The sequence below is a fragment of the Condylostylus longicornis genome, unplaced genomic scaffold (genome assembly GCF_029603195.1).
Source record: "Condylostylus longicornis isolate FDR11 unplaced genomic scaffold, ASM2960319v2 ptg000046l, whole genome shotgun sequence".
Classification (NCBI taxonomy): domain Eukaryota; kingdom Metazoa; phylum Arthropoda; class Insecta; order Diptera; family Dolichopodidae; genus Condylostylus; species Condylostylus longicornis.
In genome coordinates this window covers 400,002-419,887 of record NW_026578015.1, presented here as the reverse complement: position 1 = coordinate 419,887, position 19,886 = coordinate 400,002, and the positions used below count along the sequence as shown (strand labels likewise).

Below are 19,886 nucleotides of genomic sequence, written 5' to 3'. Positions count from 1 at the left end.
TAAAAAATTGTAAAATTTCTTAAAATAAAAATTTTATAAATATCAGGTCTTATTGTAAACTCCTAAAAACAGTACACAAATACAGATACGGATTCAATTTTGTTTCAATTATTTTTTGATTTTATAAATTTTGAATTGTTAATGTTTTAAAAATAAATTAAAAAAAAAAAGGCTTCAATTTTATTTTCCATGTTTGATACGGATTGTTTTGTATTTTCTGTGTTTTTTTTGTATTTAATTCATTTTTTTTGGTTTTTTGTTCATTGGTTTTTTGGCTTTTTATATTTTACTTTATTCTTCGGACATATCACACTAATATTGATGAAATATAAAATGCTTTAGGATTCAGATTATATAATACATGTTTTAAGTATACTTTATAAATATGTATAAATTCATAGAATACACGTAAATAATCTGAATTATTATTTTTTTTAGTTTATTTTGTTGAAAACGAATTTAAAATGTTTTTATATAAATTTTAAAAATTATTTTAGGTTTATTCTATAAAAAAAAACAAAAAGTAAATCAAACAAAACAATAAATTATGAAATTATATCAAATCAACTTTATTAAAAAAAAATGATAATTATAATATAACTAAATTTAAAAATTAATTATTTAAAAAAAAAATTCAAATTTAAAAATTACAGAAAAATATAAATTGTAAAATAACAATATTCTAATTTCATTTTTAAAAAAAATAAATTTAATGGCACACCTTTTTAATTTAAAATTTTATGATTTTAATTTTAAAATTATCTGTTATTTAATATTTTATAATTTTATTACGATTTATTCTTTAAGTTACTGATTTTTTTTTTATTAAATGTTTACGTAATATTTGTGTATTAAATTTGCAAAATAATTATTTTTCTTACCACTTTCATAATATTCAATGGTCGTACAATTTCAGCTTTAATAAAATTATTTAATGTTTGCTAATATATGTTTTACAACTTGTACATATTAATTTGTAAGTAAATTAAATTGTTAACCGACTTTAAATTAATTCTGAAAATTTTCTTGAATTTCAATATTAATTATTTTAATATTGAACGCGTTTAAATTCGCAGAAGATTTTAAAATAAATTTTTAAAGTTTAATTTTCAATAAAAAGTTTAGTTTATATTTGCCTTTGTTAAATTAATTTAAGCTGTCATCAAACTTATCTAATTTATATAATTTAATATTTCTCAAAAGATAATAATTATTGTGCCATTAAATAACTTATAGTGAATTAAAATTAAAAGAAACATTTAATAATAATGTTACATAATATATCAAAATTCCAAGTTAATAAAACTTAATAAAACTTTTTCAATTTTTTTTTTTTGTTTGTAAATGTAAAACTTAATTGAAAACAAATATAATAAGAAATATTAAAAAAAGTATTTTCAAAGTTAACTTAACAAAATTATAATTAATTAATTAATTTTTTTTTTCTTTAAACTAGTAAAAAAATTTTAATAATAGTTAAAATGTCTGTAACACAACTTTTTATTTTCAAAATAGATTTGAGTGTTTTTTTTTATAGCTTAATTAATTGAAAAAATTAATCCTTTTGCTTTCCATGAACTTTTCATATAGTGTGCTCTTCAGACTTTTGGAACTATTTTTTTTTTTATTATTATGTAGGCTTGTAACTTTTTTCGTTACTTATCCATGATATATTTTGATTTTTCATACTATTCTTGGGATAGTTGACATTATTCAATTATTTCCCAGTTGATGTCATATAAAAAAAATTGTTTCAAAATTGTTGACGTTGTAAATATAAATTTGTATATATATATCAATATATATACATATACATAATTAATTATTTAAATATTAAATTTTAATGAAATTTTCGTTTTTTTCCGCCACGTTTTTTCCCTGATGTTTTCTTGCGTTTATTTTTGGAACTGCTGGAAGCGCCTAATGCTTTGATGTCACCTAAAATATCATCCCCCAGAGTACCTAAAATAAAAAAAAAAATTTTTATTTCAATTTTATTAACATTAATTGCATGTTAATTTTACAAAAAGAAAAAAATAAAATCCAACTTATAACTCGAAAAAGTTGGAAATTTGCTATGTACTTTACAATTAATCTTAATAAATCTCTTACCCAATGTGGTCAATTTCCTTTGCATATGTTTCTCCGCTTTTGTTACCGGAAGACGTGTTAAATAGGTTTCTTCATACTCTTGTTTCTCTTTGTGTGCCTTTAATAATATTTGTTGTGCTCTAGAGCCTGAAGACACTTCTGTTGGTATATCTAAATATTCTTCTTTTAAATCTTCTAACATTGACGATCTAGAATTAGTTAAATAAAATAAAATAGGTTGAATGATATATCTAAAAACAGGAAGCATACGTCAATGCCCGTTTTCTTGATTTTTCCATTAATTTCTTCGTACGTTCTGCTTCTGTTTCTTCGTCATAATGTACAGCTGTCAATTTTGGTGGAACATATTTTCCACTTGATTTTGTTTTAGATTTTTTACCACCACTTTTTTTTGCTGTTTCACCATTTTCATTATCTTCATCATTTTCATCCGATTCTGATTGTGAATCATCATCACTCGATTCACTTACTTCTGTATTAGATATTAAATTATTGGGATTAGGCTAGAATAAAAAAAAAATACCGCAATTTAAATTATAAAATAACGAATGAATAATTTTTAAAAAGTATTTTGTATTTACTTTAAATGTAATTGGATCGGATGAGCTCGTTGCACCTGTAACAGCTGTTTTGACCAATTTATCTATTTGATATCTTAATTTATGATCGATTGGTCGTATTATTTTTTCTAATACAATACGTATTTCAATTAACCTATCAATAGCTGGATCATTTTCAATTTTTTCTCCGGAACATTTTTGTAGAACAATATATGTTAAATTAATTAAATAATCCAATAGCATATGATATTTAACTTCTAAAAAGCTTAAACCATATTCCGTTGACAATTCACCATTTTTTACTTTTTGTAACATATCCTCAACTAATGTGGACACTTGTTTAACATGTTGATTCATTTCTTTTAATAACTGTACAGCTTGTGGTAAATTCTGGTCCACATCCCAAAAATCCAAAGCCTATAATTAGAAAATAAAAAGAAAATATTAAGGTAGTTTTCAAAAATTTAATAAAAATTAAAAGAGTAAATTGAAATTTCAAAAAAAATTAAGAATTATTTGATTGCAGATGATTTTTTTTAACAGAAAAATTTATCGAGTCTCGAACTTGTTGACAGATTGATGACAAAGTAAATCGATATAATTTTGTAAACAAATAATATGATTTGCTAATATTACGTAAAATTTTAGTTGTTTTGCTGTTCCTACCAAATTAAACGAAACTTAATTAATTTTATTTACTTGGTTTTTTGATGTTCAAGGCAAGTGAACTTGAAATTAAATTAAATTAAAATTCGCTTTTAAATGGCTAAGTTTCAGCAAAATGCAAGAAATTCCGAATACCATGAAAATATCCAAATACAGCTTAATTTCAGCGACACCAAGCAAAAACGGTACAACTTGAGCAAAATTTCAAGGAATAAATAAAAAACTCTCAGAACAGAACTAACCCAAAAACCATCAAGTTTGTGCCAACCTATAATACTACCACACATACAAAACTGCTTAATTCTAAACTTGATTTCAAAATTTTTATTCCAAGTTTTTTTGTAATAGGCAATAGCAAAAACAAGTTGGTGCTTTTTCCAAGCAAAATAAGACGAATTTAAGAAATTTTTTGAAATAGTTTCAAGAAGCCTACTACTCCAAATTTAATGCAATACCGAACTGTGACATTTCTTTAAATATTAATAAAACTCATGACGTCTAAGCTTAGAAATTAACACTTTATGTGTTCATATGGTTTTGATTAGCAATCCTCAGTAATTTGGGAGAAAAATAAGTACTCAAAGTTTTAATTTGTCAATATTTAAAAGATTTGTACCAGTTATTAAGAGCAAATCTGTATATTATATTAAACTTTAAATTTTTTTTTACTGTTATACTTATATTACAAATTTTCAAATATTTGGTAGAAAGTTTTATAAGTATACATTATATATATCATTGCATATCTAAAATCTAAAAATCTAGATTAGAATATACCCTATATGTATCAATATATATAGTATATAATATATTTATATATATATATATATATATATATACATATATATATATATATATATATATATTAAATATTAAAATATATCATATATATGTAAGTATCCAGTAGGAAATTGAGTAATGACTCGTATTGAAAAATGGATTTGTAACGAGTTATATATTTTGTTTTATAGAACTAAATACTGCAAACACTCTGCACGGTAAATAGGAATTTATATGTACTTTTTATAAAAACCAATAGCCACAAATCTCCTTACTTACAAAAAATTTGATATATAATCTTAATTTCCTCTTTAATATATTGCCTTAATTAAGAAAGTTTATTTCCCAATTTTTTTCGTAATAATATGGGTAATGTCTCCCATGCCCCTAAATATTACATTATTTTTCAACAATGATTTAATTCAACAACTTATTTTATTTTAAATTTCAACAACTTATTTAACTACTCTCATGTAATGCAAAACGTAATAAATTACTTGGATTCTCGGATATCACCACAGAAATGTAATCCAAGAATTACATTTTGAGTAACCAATAAGGTAATCAATGACTGTTTACCAAAAAGTAATTGTATAACTACATAAACAATGTGAAAATTTCGGAATGGATAATATAAAAATTTAAATAAAATTCTAAATAATTCTATACATTTCTCTAATATTATAGGCAAATAAGAAATTGTTTTTCTCACTAATACATACATCATTAACATGATCATATTCACATTCTTGTTCAATAATGGCTCTCATCTCTCACGATTTTTGTTTTATTTTATTTTTTTTCCTTAAATTTTTATTTTTTATCCTTTAAGTATAAACTATAATATTACACAAATAGACAAATTTCAAATTATAATTATTTTTTGCGTGTGTATGTGTGTAATTTTTTTTTTTAAATATACAATTTAATTTAAATATAATTTATACAAATTAATTTGGTATGATTTGAATAAAATAGATTATTTTATTTTTTAAAAAATTTCTTATTAATATTTAAGTTTCTTTTCCAATATTTTAATTTTTAATTTAAAATTATTATAATTTTTTTTTATTATTATAAGAGAATATTATTATATAAGAAAGAAGAATAAAAATTTTTTCTTTTAAAGTTTTTCACAAATATTTCAAAAATTCTAATAATTTTTAATTGAATTTTTTTTAAATCATCTCTTTATATTTTTTATTTCACTTATTATTTTTTAATTATTATAATATTGTTTTTATTATTATTATTAAGTCTGTTATAATCTTTCATCAATAATTTTATCTAAGTGAGTTTATATCAGAAATTTTGAGAGAAAATCCTCTATACATACAATTATTTATGAGTGTTATATTTTTTTTGTTTTATTACTCAAAATAGAAATAGACAGCTAATATAAACTAGATAAACATATATTTTATATACTTAGATGAATATTATTTGTATTACAACACGTATGTATATATATTTAGATGAATGAATGCATACGTATGTGTTCATAATATACGATATGGTAAAACTATTATAATTCGCGAATATACGGCTTATTATTGTTTTTATTTTTTTTTTTCTATATCAAATATTATTTACTCTTTATATTTTAGTGTTAGAGGACTAAACTAATTCAAAATTTAGAGGCTTCTATCTAATTGGCTCTCTTTTCTATATTCTAACAAAAAAGATAAAAACACGGAGAAAAAAAAAACTGTTATATTCGGAAATTTTTTCCTTTTTTTTGTTGACTTTTTTCTATATTATGATCCAAAAACTTTTCTAAGTTTTGAATAGGAGAAAAAATATTTAGGAGTAGTTTATTTTTTTTTCTATATATGAAATTTATTTTTTATGTGTATAGCTTTTGAAATTTTTTCGATATTACTACTTTTTTAAGTGTAAGTATACCACAATCCAGCCAGTACTTAATTTAAACTGATTCCAATTTGTATATTGTATTGTGTTATTATATTGATAATTTTCTTCTTTATTTTTAATATTAAAATGAAAAAAAAAGAAAAGAAAATTAAAAATATAAAAAAAAAAATTAAAAATAAAATTTCAAAGTGATATTTTTTTTTTCATTTTACGTTAAGTTTCCATTATTGGCCAATAAAGTTCAGTTTTTTATACGAAAATAAACAAAAAGAAGCAACAATAAAATCAAAAAAAAAAGGAAATTTAAAATTCATCCATTTTTTTTCCCATTGTTGGTAATTTTCATATTAAAATTATATCTTCGAGCTTTCCAAGGACTTTTTTGGTTTATTTTTTTTTTAATAATAAAAATACATATACATGTACACATGTTAAATATATGCTTAATATTTTTTTTTAATTTTATTTTTTTTTGACATGAAAACAAGGCATCATTTTATGATTATTTTCTTGTTTTATTTTTCGTTTATTGTTTTCATTTTTTAATTTTTATTTTAAATTGTAACTGCATTAATTTCGTTTTTTTTTTCATTGTTGTTTTTTGTATATTTATTTTATATTTTTTAAAAATGTGAATTGGAAAAAAAAATTATTCAACGAACATCTGTATCATATAAATATACAAATTTTACATATACATACTTGCACGTAAAATTTTAAATACATACACATACAATTATATTAAAAATAAATTAAAATAAAATTAAAGTAAAATTAACAAAAAAAAAAAAAAAGCACAACCACAATATAAAGGAATTATTATAAAAATATTGGTGTATAAGTAAGTATATTTGTATATGTTAATGAAAAGAAAATATGTATAAAAAAAAATATTACAATTAAAATTTATATTAAAAATTGTAAATGAACAAAATAAGGGATCAATAGAGGGCACTTTATAATTTATGAGTATAACTACACCCGTAACTTAACTATAACCGTAACTTATCTATAACTATAATTTTTCACAATTATTTTTCATAATTACAATTGTTATATTTAATTATTAAATTAGTGTTATACTTGTATAACAATAATTGTTATACAAGTATAACACTTATAATTTAAATATAATGTTTAACAAATAAGTGTTATACAAGCATAACACTTATCATTTAAATATAATTTTTAACAAATAAGTGTTATAGAAGTATAACACGAATAAGTGTGTGTTATACTTGTATAAAACTTGTAATAAGTGTTATACAAGTTTTTTTTAAGACTAAAATTTTAGAAATTTCAAGCAATTGTATTGCAAGCAATAATTTATAAACGATTCAGCATATAAGTTGCAAATACAAAATGGTGTATATAATAATAAAGTATTACTGTGATAAATGTAAGTTATAAAGTAAGTTGTAAAGTTATGGAATTTTTATAATTATATTATTGGTTTTTAGTATAAAAACTTAAAATTTAATACTACGAGTAGTAATTATAATCTTCTTAAATACCGATTAATTTCTTTGATTAATTTAATGATTTCAAATTATTAATTGAAAACATATTTTATAGAGAAATTTTACCACACTATACAATACGATAATTATTAGAAATTAATTATAATATTAAAATATTTTTAGTATTGATTCCTCACAAATTATCGCCTTAAAGACATAAATCATATTTATTTTTTTAAAAAATACATAATTTTTTAAATAATTCTACAATAAACTACAATCGTATTTAAGGCCATGCATAATAATGCAAATATTGCATCCTAAATGTATGCAATATTTTAATAAATTTTTTGAAATAATTTTTTTTTTTCAACTTTTGCAACATTTTTCAGACTGTTGCACATTTTGAAAATTTTTATTAAGTAAAAATCTAAGAGAAATATCAAAATGATTGGACAAAAAAAATTAATGATTTCAAACAATTATTCATTTTAAAAAACAAAAATGTGCTAAAAATGATAGCAAAGCAACACAAAGAAAAAACAAAGCAAAAAATAATTTATCTAGATGGCATGTTAACTTTTCATAAAATACAAATCGATGATGACAACAACAACTACATGAAATGAGTGCTGGTATAATTGTAGCAAGAACATAAAGGCATAAAATTTGTTATGGATGTGATGCTTTAAATTTTTTTTTTTTAACAAATTCACCATACATGGAAAAGTATAAAAGTGGTTGCACAATCGCATCGATAATGTACAGTTATTTGGTTTTTTTTTTTTTCTTAATGGTTTTTGTTAATTTTTTTAATTCATTTTTTTTCTCATGTTCTCTGAATCCTTTTTATTTTAATTTTTATTTAATTCTGTAATTTTTTTTTTCGCTCTTTTATATTAATACAACATACTTTTGGTGCCCATATAAAAATTTTTGGCAATTTTTTTTTTTCATATTTTTTTTTGGATTATTTTGTTCTTTTACTTTTTTTTTAACGTATTTGCTTTAAATATTTATATGAAAAGGTATATAAAAAAGAAATGAGAACAGAAATGAGAATAAAATAATAGAAATAAATTTAACATAAACATATATGGAATTTTTAAATAATGTTACATTTTTTTTTTATTTATTTACTTTTGGTTCAGGAAATTTTTATTTTGTAATTTTTGGCAATTTTTTAATGTTATATAATTTTTTTTCCATTTTTATTTTCATTTTTGATCTTATTTTGATATTTTCATTATTATTATTATTATAAAATGTAACAGGGTGATAAAGCAATTTTTTTTTTTATATACAAAATAAATATTTATAATTTGAGTGATCACAAATTCATTCAAAAAATTTAAATGACGATTTGAATGATCGTTGATATGCAAAATACAGTAATAAATTATATGATATACAATTCAGCAATTCACATTTATAAGCTGAATTATGTATTAATACAAAATGCATTATTGCATTTTGGAATTCAAACGAATATTATGTGACTAAATTGCGAATAAACAATAATTTATTATAAATATAGAATACAAATTCGAGCAAGTACGATATTTATAGATATACAGTGGGGCCTCAATAACTCGAAATTCTACAACTCGAAAATCTCTTTATTTCGAAGCCATATCAATTCGCTTGAACATTGGTATGACTTTTTTTTTCTCTTAAATTCGCAATCTCCATAATTCGAACTGTTTTAGCGTTACCGTGCGACTTTGAGTTATAGCAGTCCTACTGTATTATAAAAAAAATTCAAATAAGAATTGTATATATTAAAGAATACATTCCTACTAGCGAATATAATAATGTAGTAATAGAATATACGGATCTTAGAAAATAATATCATTTTGTGCATCAACATTATATTTATGCACACAAGTCGTATATTTAGGCCTAACTAATTATTCAATAAATTTATAATGCACAAATTAATGCACAAAATATGGGTACGAGTAGTAGTAAAAAATATATCAGAGAAAAAAAAATATTTTTCATATATCAAATTAATTGATAGCGCACTTGAAAAAAACTACAATTGAGAAGAGTATTAAAAATCAGAGTAGATTTCCTCTTACTTATCATTATATATCAGACGAGATAAACAATACACTCTATATATAAAATTCACTTTAAATCCACTATTCTGCATACTGCATTCCATTTTCCATTTTGTTCTTGTAAATTATTCATAATATATTGTAGTCTATATGGTAATATTGGAAATAGTTATCAATAATTTTTTTTTTTTTTTAAATATAGGTACACAATATGAATTTTATTTTTTAATTTTTTCTTTTTTTTTAAATAAATAAAAATGCGAAAAAAAAACGCACTCAAATTTTTTTTTTTATAATATAAAAAATCTCATTTCATTTTTTTTTTACTTATTTTAATTTTTTTGAAGGCTATTGCATAGTTTTTTGTTTTTTATTTTTGATCGTTACCAATTCTACTATATACGAGTATATAGCAAGCAAATATTGCATTGCTATGGTTATTTTAGCATTTTTTTTTTTTACTTTCTCATTCCGGACTGACTATACGTAAAATAACGCATAAAAAAAATATTGTTAAAAAATTAAAAAAAAAAAATGCATGAGATTTTCAGGCTGTTCCATTTTTATTTTCCGCGTAAAACTATATATATACATTAATGCATCATATAATGTACAAGGGTATAAAATGTAAAGTATATAATATATATGATGAAAAAATACCCCACCCTCCGAATACCATAATATAAATAATATAAAAAAAAAAATTTATGGAAAAAAAAATATTTATTTTCATATTAAAGGAAATCAAATAGAGTCAGAGAATTAACAAATATACCCATTCCCGCTACTCCTCATGTATATAGAAGTATAAATGAAATATATTCAATATCTACATAATATTAAAATGATATATGGTTATCAAATGAAGTTATTACAACTTTTCAAAACCGTTCAATTCCAGAAGATAGAAAATTATTTCATTGAATGGAAATTGAGCTAGTCTTGATTAAATATCTTGTACCCTATATATTGCATCTTTACACAGGTCATAATTCATCATTTTCCTTTTATAAGGAATTTCAAGGTTTTCATATAATTGACATATGCATTTATGTAGGCCTAAATATTTTCATCAGTCATTTTAAATATTATAATTTTTCATTTGTTGTAATTTTCCAATAAAGTAATGTTTCAAATATACTATATCAAAAAATAAATATATTGCATTCAATGTCATAGACTTATTTTAATCTTCTTGCATAGATTTTTATAATTATATATTATAAAAACTCTAATATTCGGAAAAAATTATATAATATGCTCTACATAACTTTTCAAAAATAAATAACCATGTTACTGCAATCAAATAACTATTCCTTTTAATTTATGGTGACTCTTGCTTAATACTGATTAGTGATTAGTACATAGGAAATTTTAGTATACTCGTATATATATAGAGTAATTTTTAATTTGAAAATCGAAATACAAAATTATTGAGTAATTTTCATTCCCTTTCTCAATATATTTTATACTCATTTCAATATTATACTTGAAATATGAGAATAACTAATTTTTATATACACAAATCATATAATGTACATTTGTATATGTATATATAGAACACAATATGTACCTTTAATAATATATTATATTTGTAATCACATTTTTTTTTTCCTTTTTTAAATAAAATAATTAAAGAAAAAAAGCATTAAAGCATATATACTCGTAGTGCATTCGCTCAGCGAGAAAATTAAAAAATGTTGTAGAATTAACAAAAAAAGAAACAAAAAAAAAGAAAGCAAAAATGCATTTTGCTCTTTCTTTCTCTTATTTTTTTATTATTATTATTTTTTACTCAATTTCTCTTTTTGTTTTTGTTATACCCGTTGCCTCTTTGTTTTTTTTTTTTATTGTTTTTCTTGTAAACTCTTTTAATCTCAAAATCAAAAAAACTTGAAATGAAAAAAAATTATATGGGAAAAACAAAAAAAAAAAATTTACGATTTAAAATGAAATTTAAATCAAAAGAATTATGCACATATGATATATATATATACATATACTTATACACTCATATACTTTATTTATATATATGTGTATATATGGCCTGTACTGTAGCTGGCCTGTACATTCCATATACATTGTGAATATAATATGAAATTTTATATATTTTATGCATTTTTATATTTTTTTTTTTCATATATGCCATATAGCCCTCACATAAACACATATGCGTGCAATATTAACGGGTATATTTTCAAAAACAAAAATAAAAAGAGAACAAAAATAAAGAGAACATGATAATAAAATACAAAAAAAGGGGAGATAATAAAACAGGATTTAATATAAAACGAGAGCTCTACATTGGATATACATTGGATATATAATATGTACATACATATATATATATATATTTATTATTAAAAATCATATAGGAAAAAAACAAATTTATAAAAATGCCTTTATCCGAAAAAAAAATAAAAAAATATATGAAAAAAGAATAATAATATTAACAGAAGACTGAATTTTTTAAAAACATTATATGCAATTTCTCATACTCAATAAAAAAAAAAAAAAATCATTCGTATAAAAGGATCAAATAATTTCAGTATCCCTATAAATTAATATATCCTTGCAATAAATGCACTTCATTCAATATATACACGAGCAATATACATATTAAAAATAAATAAATAAAATATATGAATATTTCCATTTTATAATTTATTTGTTATGTACAAAGTTTGTTTAAAAAAATTCTCGAAAATATTTTTTTTTTTGGGAAAATCATCAAATAAAAGAAATTGATACAAATGGTACAGAGCTTACTACTCAATGGGATATTTATTTAAATCCAAAAATTTTATCAAAATCATGCAAAATACAATTATATAAAACAATTTTGCGTTCTATATTAAGTTACAGTGCTGAAACATGATCATTAACGCAATATGATATCAATAATTTAAAAACCTTTGAGAGGAAGATCTTATGAAGAATTTTTGGGCCAAGATTGAATATTAAAAACCAGTATGAAATAAGGGTCAAATTAAAAACTAATGGACCTTAAATGAAAATATAGTAAGATTTATAAGAGTTCAAAGATTGAGATTGCTGGCACATCTAAATCGAATGGATGAATCAAAAGTAAGACCACTACTTCAAAGAAATATTGGAAGACCAAGGTTAAGATATGGAAAGACGACGTATTAGAAGATTTACGTAAAATGAATATAACGAATTAGCAGCAACTAACAACAAATCGAGAAGGGTGGAGGCAAATATTAAATCAAGCTAAGGCTCATATCGGCTTAATTGTGATACAAATTGTTTAAGAGCCTTTGTATCTTGAATACTGAAAAATATTAAAGAAAATTTGTTTAATTTTCATTTAAAAAATATTTATTTTACTATTTTTAATATTTTATAATTAATAAATATGAAATTAAGTATCTATTGTTGATTTTATGAGAGATGCAAATATAATATAACTCTATTTCGACAAGATGACTTACTGGCATTCCATGCGCTCAATATATTAGTGGCCTATCCAACAGTTTTTGCAAAAATAAGTTATTATGTTCAATTGAACTGTAATGGCCTAAAGAATTGATTGTTCTATATTTATAAAATTCTACCTTTTTATATTCTATTTCGACATAAGTTCGTTTTTGCCTTTTAAAAAAATTTCTTAAAAAATTTAATATTTCAATCACAATTTACTCGAAATGTAATTTTTGTAAGTATACCACTATAATGTAATGAGCGTCGCAGTTATTACTAAAAATTCCATTCACAACTACTTGAATTGAATGCGATGTTCTCATTTCATACTTTCTTTTCAATTATTTCAATTCTTAATAGTTAAAATTAAGTATTTTTAATAGTAAAATTGTTGTTATTAGTAAAAATTGAATAACAATATATGAATATTCGTAAATAACAATATGTATGAAAAAATTTAGAGTGAAATACGAATAAAAAATAGCACTAAAAGAAATGAGTTGAATAAACTGTATAACAATTATTTTGTGTTATAATTTGTATAACTGTGAGATTTCATTTATAAAAATTATAAATCAAATTTCACCATACTTTCTCCTATAAATGATTTTTTTCTTAAATCGAATATATTCATATTATTGTTGACTTAAATCTTTGATTTACATACTTAACTGTTATACTTAAAAATCGAGAAATTATTTGTTACATTCAAAATAATTCAAGTTATGAAAATTACGCTTTAAAGTTAATAATGTCAAAAATATAAAATAAAAAAAATTCGGTTCGAATTTCATTATTCCGTTCGGAATAAATATGAAAATTCTGTAATGAAATGTACGTTCGGTGGTTCGGTGTACTTTTTATTTGAAATGCTATATGGTTAAAATATTCTATGGGGCCTGCTAAATTAAAGTGTAACGCAATAGTAGTAATAAATGCAATAATCCCTGGTATACAATCATTTGTAAATTAAAAATGCAAAATATAAAATAATAAAATTCTCAGAAATTTATTAAAAATACTTTGTATTTTATACAAAATATACAAATACCCGTATGTAATATATATGAAATTCACCATACCATGCTCTTTATAATATGATGATGGTTGAGGGGGGGGGTATGTTAACGACGATATTTTTTATTTATTTAGTCAAATTTTTATTTTTTTAATATTTTATTGTTTTATCATATTATTTTTTTTTTTTAATAATATTCTGTGTACGTTCATACATTTATTTTAACGGTGAAATGGGCACAAAGGTATTAAGTACATACATGCCCATCCTTCTTTTATAAAAATGAAATAAATATTATATTGAATCCTTGTTTCAGATGGTTGTTATTTTCCAAAAAAAAAATTTATTTTTTTTAATGTTTTTATATTGCATTCCTCTTTTATATTGTATTTAATTTAATTTATTTTTTTTTTGCTTTGTGTAAAATACCAATTAATTCGTTAAAATAAATGAAGAAAAGAAGAAAAACAAAAAAAAAATTAAAATTAATAAAAAAAATAATAAAAAAATAAAGAGAAAACAAAATGGTCGTTCCGAATTTCAAATAAAAATGAAAATTTGTAATATTTTTTTTTTTTTTTTGATTTCTTCATGCAGTTTTAATATTAAAAAATAAGATGAAATAAAAATTTAAAATGAATTTTTTTTTTCTGTTTCATTAAAAATGGCGGTACTTAAATTATATAAAAATTATATATTTTTTTTTTTATTGTTTTATATAGAATACATGTACAGTATATTTACCATATATGTGTATGGTATATACAAAATTTCTTTTTTTTTTTCATTTTAATTCATTAAAATTTTTTTTAAAAATATTCCTTATATTACCTTATATGGTATTGTGTGGGTACACCAATAATTATAAAAATTGTAAAAAATAATAATTAAGTATTGCAAAAAATAATTTCGTATTTTATTTTATTTTCTTTTTCTTTGCATTTACCTATAATGTTGAAGGTCTCCTCCCAACATTGTGTACAATATGTTAAAAAAATTTTTTAATGGGTATGACTGTACTTGATTAATAATAAAATTATTTTTATGCATTAAATTTTTACTGAATGTTTTTCTTTAATATTCAATTTTATTTTCGAATTTGAAAATTCAAAAATAAAATATTTTTCAAATAGCTGTTTAACAACTAAATAGACTCTAAATTATAATAAAAAACCCATAGTTTTCTAAAATTTTATTATTCATTCAATTATTTTTCTAGAATTCATTCTCATCTATTTCATACAAACCACAATATTTATACAGCAAAAAGAAAAATTGTTATACAAAAATTAAAGGCCATAAATCAGGAGTTCAGGTTTTTAATTTTGTAAAATTTTTAATAGCTACCATGTTACGTCATCGAAAAAAAAATACCGTTATTTAAATAAAAAAAAAAAATAAAAAATTTTCAAAAATTAATTACTTTAATGGTATCTAAAATAAATGTACGTTGTATGGGTTTGTTAAATAGTCTGTTGTACCAACTTATCTAAAAGTATCTAAATACCTACTTGCATATCTAAAAGTACCGTTATACCTACTTGCACCAAAATTATAGCCTACTTTCAATAAAGTCAACAAAAAAAAATTTGTTTTTATTATTAATTAACAAAAAAAAAAATTTCCTCCTAAAACGAATTAAAACCAATTGCATCTCCACATTAATAAGGATCTATTGTCGAAATTTTTTTGTCCTATACAATTTTAGATTTAATCTTTTCCTACAATTTCAAATTAATATTTACCTCCAAATTGTAGAGATTAACAAATTTAATCCAATGATCTTCCAGTTACCAATACTTTAAAATCCTAAAAATATTTTCAGGAAAACTACTGTATTCAAATCAAGAATAATTTCTTAACCCTATATAAACCTCTAAATATCCAGGAATTATTCCTTTTTTACATAGAATATTTTTAAATAAATATTAGACTGTTGAATTGAACATTCAATTAATCAAATATTTTTTTCTCTTATACAAATTTTGATAATTTTATTAAAAAAAAAATTTCTTTGTAACTCGTCCTCTTTCTTCTACAGTTGAAATATTTTCAGAAAAGAAAGTAAAATGTCAAGATATAGTTTTCTATTTCTTCGATACAACGAAGAAAGTAGACAACGTCTTTTGAATTTCTATACTAAAACAATTCTAAAAATTCTAAAAAAAATTTAAAATATAAGCCATCTCATGTTATTCAAAACTACGATTAGCGTATATGTTTTTGTCTTAACTAAATTAATTATAGCAGTAAAATTTAAGCTCTAAATATACAAGTTATATAAATACAAGCCTGTAATATTAACAGCCTAAACGTGCTTCTCACTTTTTAGCATTAATTTTTTGAAAAAAATGCTTATTAGTTTCACTCTGTCCGTCCGTCCGTGGACACTTTTTTGTTTACAAAACTTCTACATCCTTAAAGATAGAAAGCTGAAATTTTGTATGTACATATGTCCTTACTAGAAACTTATTTTCGTAGAACAAAATTTTCACCTATCTCCCCCCCTCTAGATGTTATACCACCCCAAAACCGTAAAAATGTCATTTTTTAACTATTTAGTGCAGTGAAACCATAAGCATTTTTCATATTTTGCCAACGCAAAAAGACAGTGGCTTGCTTCCCTAAGGGCGGTATACTATAGTTAAATTTTAGAAAAACAAAATGGCCGTTCAAATTTACCATTATCTAAAGTTCGTTTTTTCCAAATTTTTGATGTCATTTTTCTTCCAGACCTCGGCCTGTAGAAGCTTGAAATTTTAGAAGCTTTTAGACACTAATAAATGCTTCTTTTCGTTAGAAGAAAATTTTTTTCCATCTCCGCCCCCTCTCAAGTTATTGCCTCTTGAAATTTGTAAAAATTTCGAATTTTTGACAGCTTATATTTCCGAAATCGCAAGATTTTTAAAATTTCTATAAACGCAAAAAGCTAACGGTAAATTCCATGATATTAAAAAATATAATTATTTTTCCTTACTCACACAATTAACCCTTAAAATCGAGCATTATGTTAACCCCACTTTATATTAATTTTTTCTTTATGTTTGCATAAATCGTTCATTCTAAATATATGCAATCCTAGAATTAGTTTCGTTTATGAATGAAAATAATTTTAATAGTGTGGTGGATATACATAGACTGTATTTAATAGGCAGAATTTTTACTTGTTGAAGGGAAAAGTGCTACAATAAAAACCATTGGTTTGACCCAACTTTATTTTACTCACATTTTATTCCAATTCAAATCAGAGTTCTTTTACTCATTTTCATTCAATGGGAATTTTACATTTTTTCTTAAATTATTAAGTTAAGCTCTCACTTTCAAAAAGATGGTGAATAAATATTGTTCTAAATTACATATTGGAAAATAATGAGATACATAATATCGAAAAATTCTTTTCACTCGAAATTTACATTATACAAAAATAAAAGATAATTATTCATTTTCTTCTTACTTGCCTGAATAAAATAGCGAGACAGACGATCAGGCCCTCAATGTATATTAAATATAGAGTCTTAATTCTATTTACAATATACGTAAATTGTTATACTTAAATTGTTAAAGTTGTTTTTTTTTGGAAATAAAAATTTATGGGTAAGAAATTTTAAAATCAATTTCATTAATTGTATTCAAATAATATGCAATTGTATTTCAAATACAATATAAAATATTTTAAACTTATACAAATTTTATAAGCATTTTTCTAATAGTTTTCTATATAGAAAACTTTTATACTATTATATGAACTCGTATACCCCTACATATAACTAAAATGTATACCTTTCTTAAAATAGAATTTTTTTTTATATTTTTTTTCGATTTTTTGATAAAATTAATTTTTACAATATTTCAAATCATAATTCAATTAAAAATATTTTAAATGCAATTGGGACACAGGAAATAAATTTAATTTTATTTATTTTTCATTTAATTTTTTCCTATTTTATTTTTAGTTTTTAGACTCGGCATGATTTTTTTCATGTTTTTGATTTTCAATATAAAGGAGCGTGTACCTATGTATAATAGGATGAGTACAGAGTGTAAGGAAAATTAAATCGTGAGGTTGAAAGAGAACAAGGAATTATTAAAATAAAACAAATGTTTTCATTACTTTTTTTTATTTAAATTGCATTTTCAATTGATATGCGGATGTTTAAATGTAAAATAATGAAATTATGTTCAACAAAATTGTAAAAAAAAAAATAGAAAACAAAAAACCAATGTTTTCGAATTTTATGTTTTTTTGCTTTTTCAGCTATAATACTAAAGGTTGTCATGTTTTATTAAATATTTTTTTAGTGTTTTGCAAAAATGAAATTGATATGAAATTTAAAAGAAAAAAAAAAACAAGAAAAACTAAAACAACAATAATAGAGAGAAAAAAATTTTTTCCTATTAATTTTCTTTTCTACCTCCAATAGTCCTTGTATACCTTTGGTTATTGATGAAATTTTTTTTTTTTTTTTTGTTATATAATAAAAATATTATTTTGCATTTTGTATTTTTATTAAAATAATTTTTTAAATGTATACACTTGTAATATAATTATTGTGTAAAAATGTTTAAAAATAAAAAAAAAAAAAAACAAAAATTGAAAATTATTATTTTCATTTTTTTTTTTCTCCAATTCATCCAATACACAATAAAATTAAAAATAGAACAACAATAAGAGAGAAAAAAAAATATGTAGGTTTTTATTTTAACATGAAAATGTATCGGAAATATTTTCATATTTTTTCGATTTTAAAATGGAAAACGCGAAATTAAATATATAGAAAACAAAAGCTTGATGAATTGAAATCGTAACAAAAAAAAATTTAAATGGTATGCCATACACATATACACATATACACATATACAGTCAATTAATAGTTAGTGGAACCTTGCATATACAAATTGAAATTGAAATTGTTGTTATTGACTTGAAAATTCTCAAATAACTAATATGTTGATTGTATTCTATAACGTACTCGTATAACAATTATATTCGAGTATATTGTAAAAAATATTTTATATATTAAATTATAATTCACAATTATTAATTATAAATAAATATTTAGAATAACGCAATATAAATTTCGTACCGATTCATAATTAATTATAAGATTTTTTACGTAAATAGCAAAGCATTGGAGTCTTGGTTATACGCAACAATGTTACAATAACAGAGGAAGGTATTTTTTCTATTGTGATCCTTAACATAGAAACTAAATTTTTTGAAAAAAGGGAAGGAATGACACTAGTTTATGTAATTTCATCTACCTGAAATGAAATTGTAAAATGCAATTTTTCAGGTATTTAAAAATATTAATCCCTAAAAGTATGCAAAATTTAAGAATTATCGCTATTTATTAATTGCATATCGTATTCAATATAATATTATATGTATACATATTCGTCAAATCAATTCTAAACCTACCATTTAAAATATTTAACCGCTATGTTCTAAATTAATAATAACTAAACATTTCATAATATTAATCACGTATATTCTGCTAGTCGCATAATTTGACGTAATACTCGTAGGTGTTGTGTTGTTATTCCCAAAAAAAATTTTTGGTTTTTTTTTTCAGAATAGAATCTAAATTTTCGAAATTTGAAATTCTATATACTGAAAAACTAAAGATCTTTTCCATGATACCCATTACTATATTCCACGACTAACAGAATATATGAGTGAATCTTATGCTAAGAATATTAATAAATTTTCTTGAAAAATATTAAATTAATTTCACTGTAGCAGTTCAATAAATTTAATATTTACTAAATAAATCGACAATATTTAATAATTTTCAAAAATAAGACTCTAGTTTATAAAAAAAAAAAAAACTAGAGTCAATTAATTTATCGAGTCTATACTGTATTTTTTATTTCAATGACTGTGTGTGTGTGCTTGTATGTATGT

The 19,886-nt window shown here is 21.6% G+C and overlaps 1 protein-coding gene across 3 annotated transcripts in view; it reads right to left on the bottom strand.

Moving 5' to 3' along the window:
• Window positions 1–1,259: 1,259 nt before the first annotated feature.
• The window catches only part of LOC129610677 (neuroguidin), an 84,598-nt gene continuing 65,971 nt past the window's right edge, over window positions 1,260–19,886 (bottom strand). The window contains exons 1-5 of one of the 3 annotated variants that reach the window (XM_055523321.1): window positions 4,841–4,920; window positions 2,694–3,089; window positions 2,362–2,615; window positions 2,113–2,300; window positions 1,262–1,962 (exon numbers count right to left, since the gene is read on the bottom strand). In XM_055523321.1, coding sequence (XP_055379296.1) covers window positions 1,841–1,962; window positions 2,113–2,300; window positions 2,362–2,615; window positions 2,694–3,089; window positions 4,841–4,888 — 1,008 coding nt within the window. In that variant the 5' untranslated portion in view covers window positions 4,889–4,920 and the 3' untranslated portion in view covers window positions 1,262–1,840. Of the gene's footprint in view, window positions 1,963–2,112; window positions 2,301–2,361; window positions 2,616–2,693; window positions 3,090–4,840; window positions 4,921–19,886 lie in introns of those variants that run through there. The other 2 variants (XM_055523323.1, XM_055523322.1) reach the window with 2 other exon arrangements.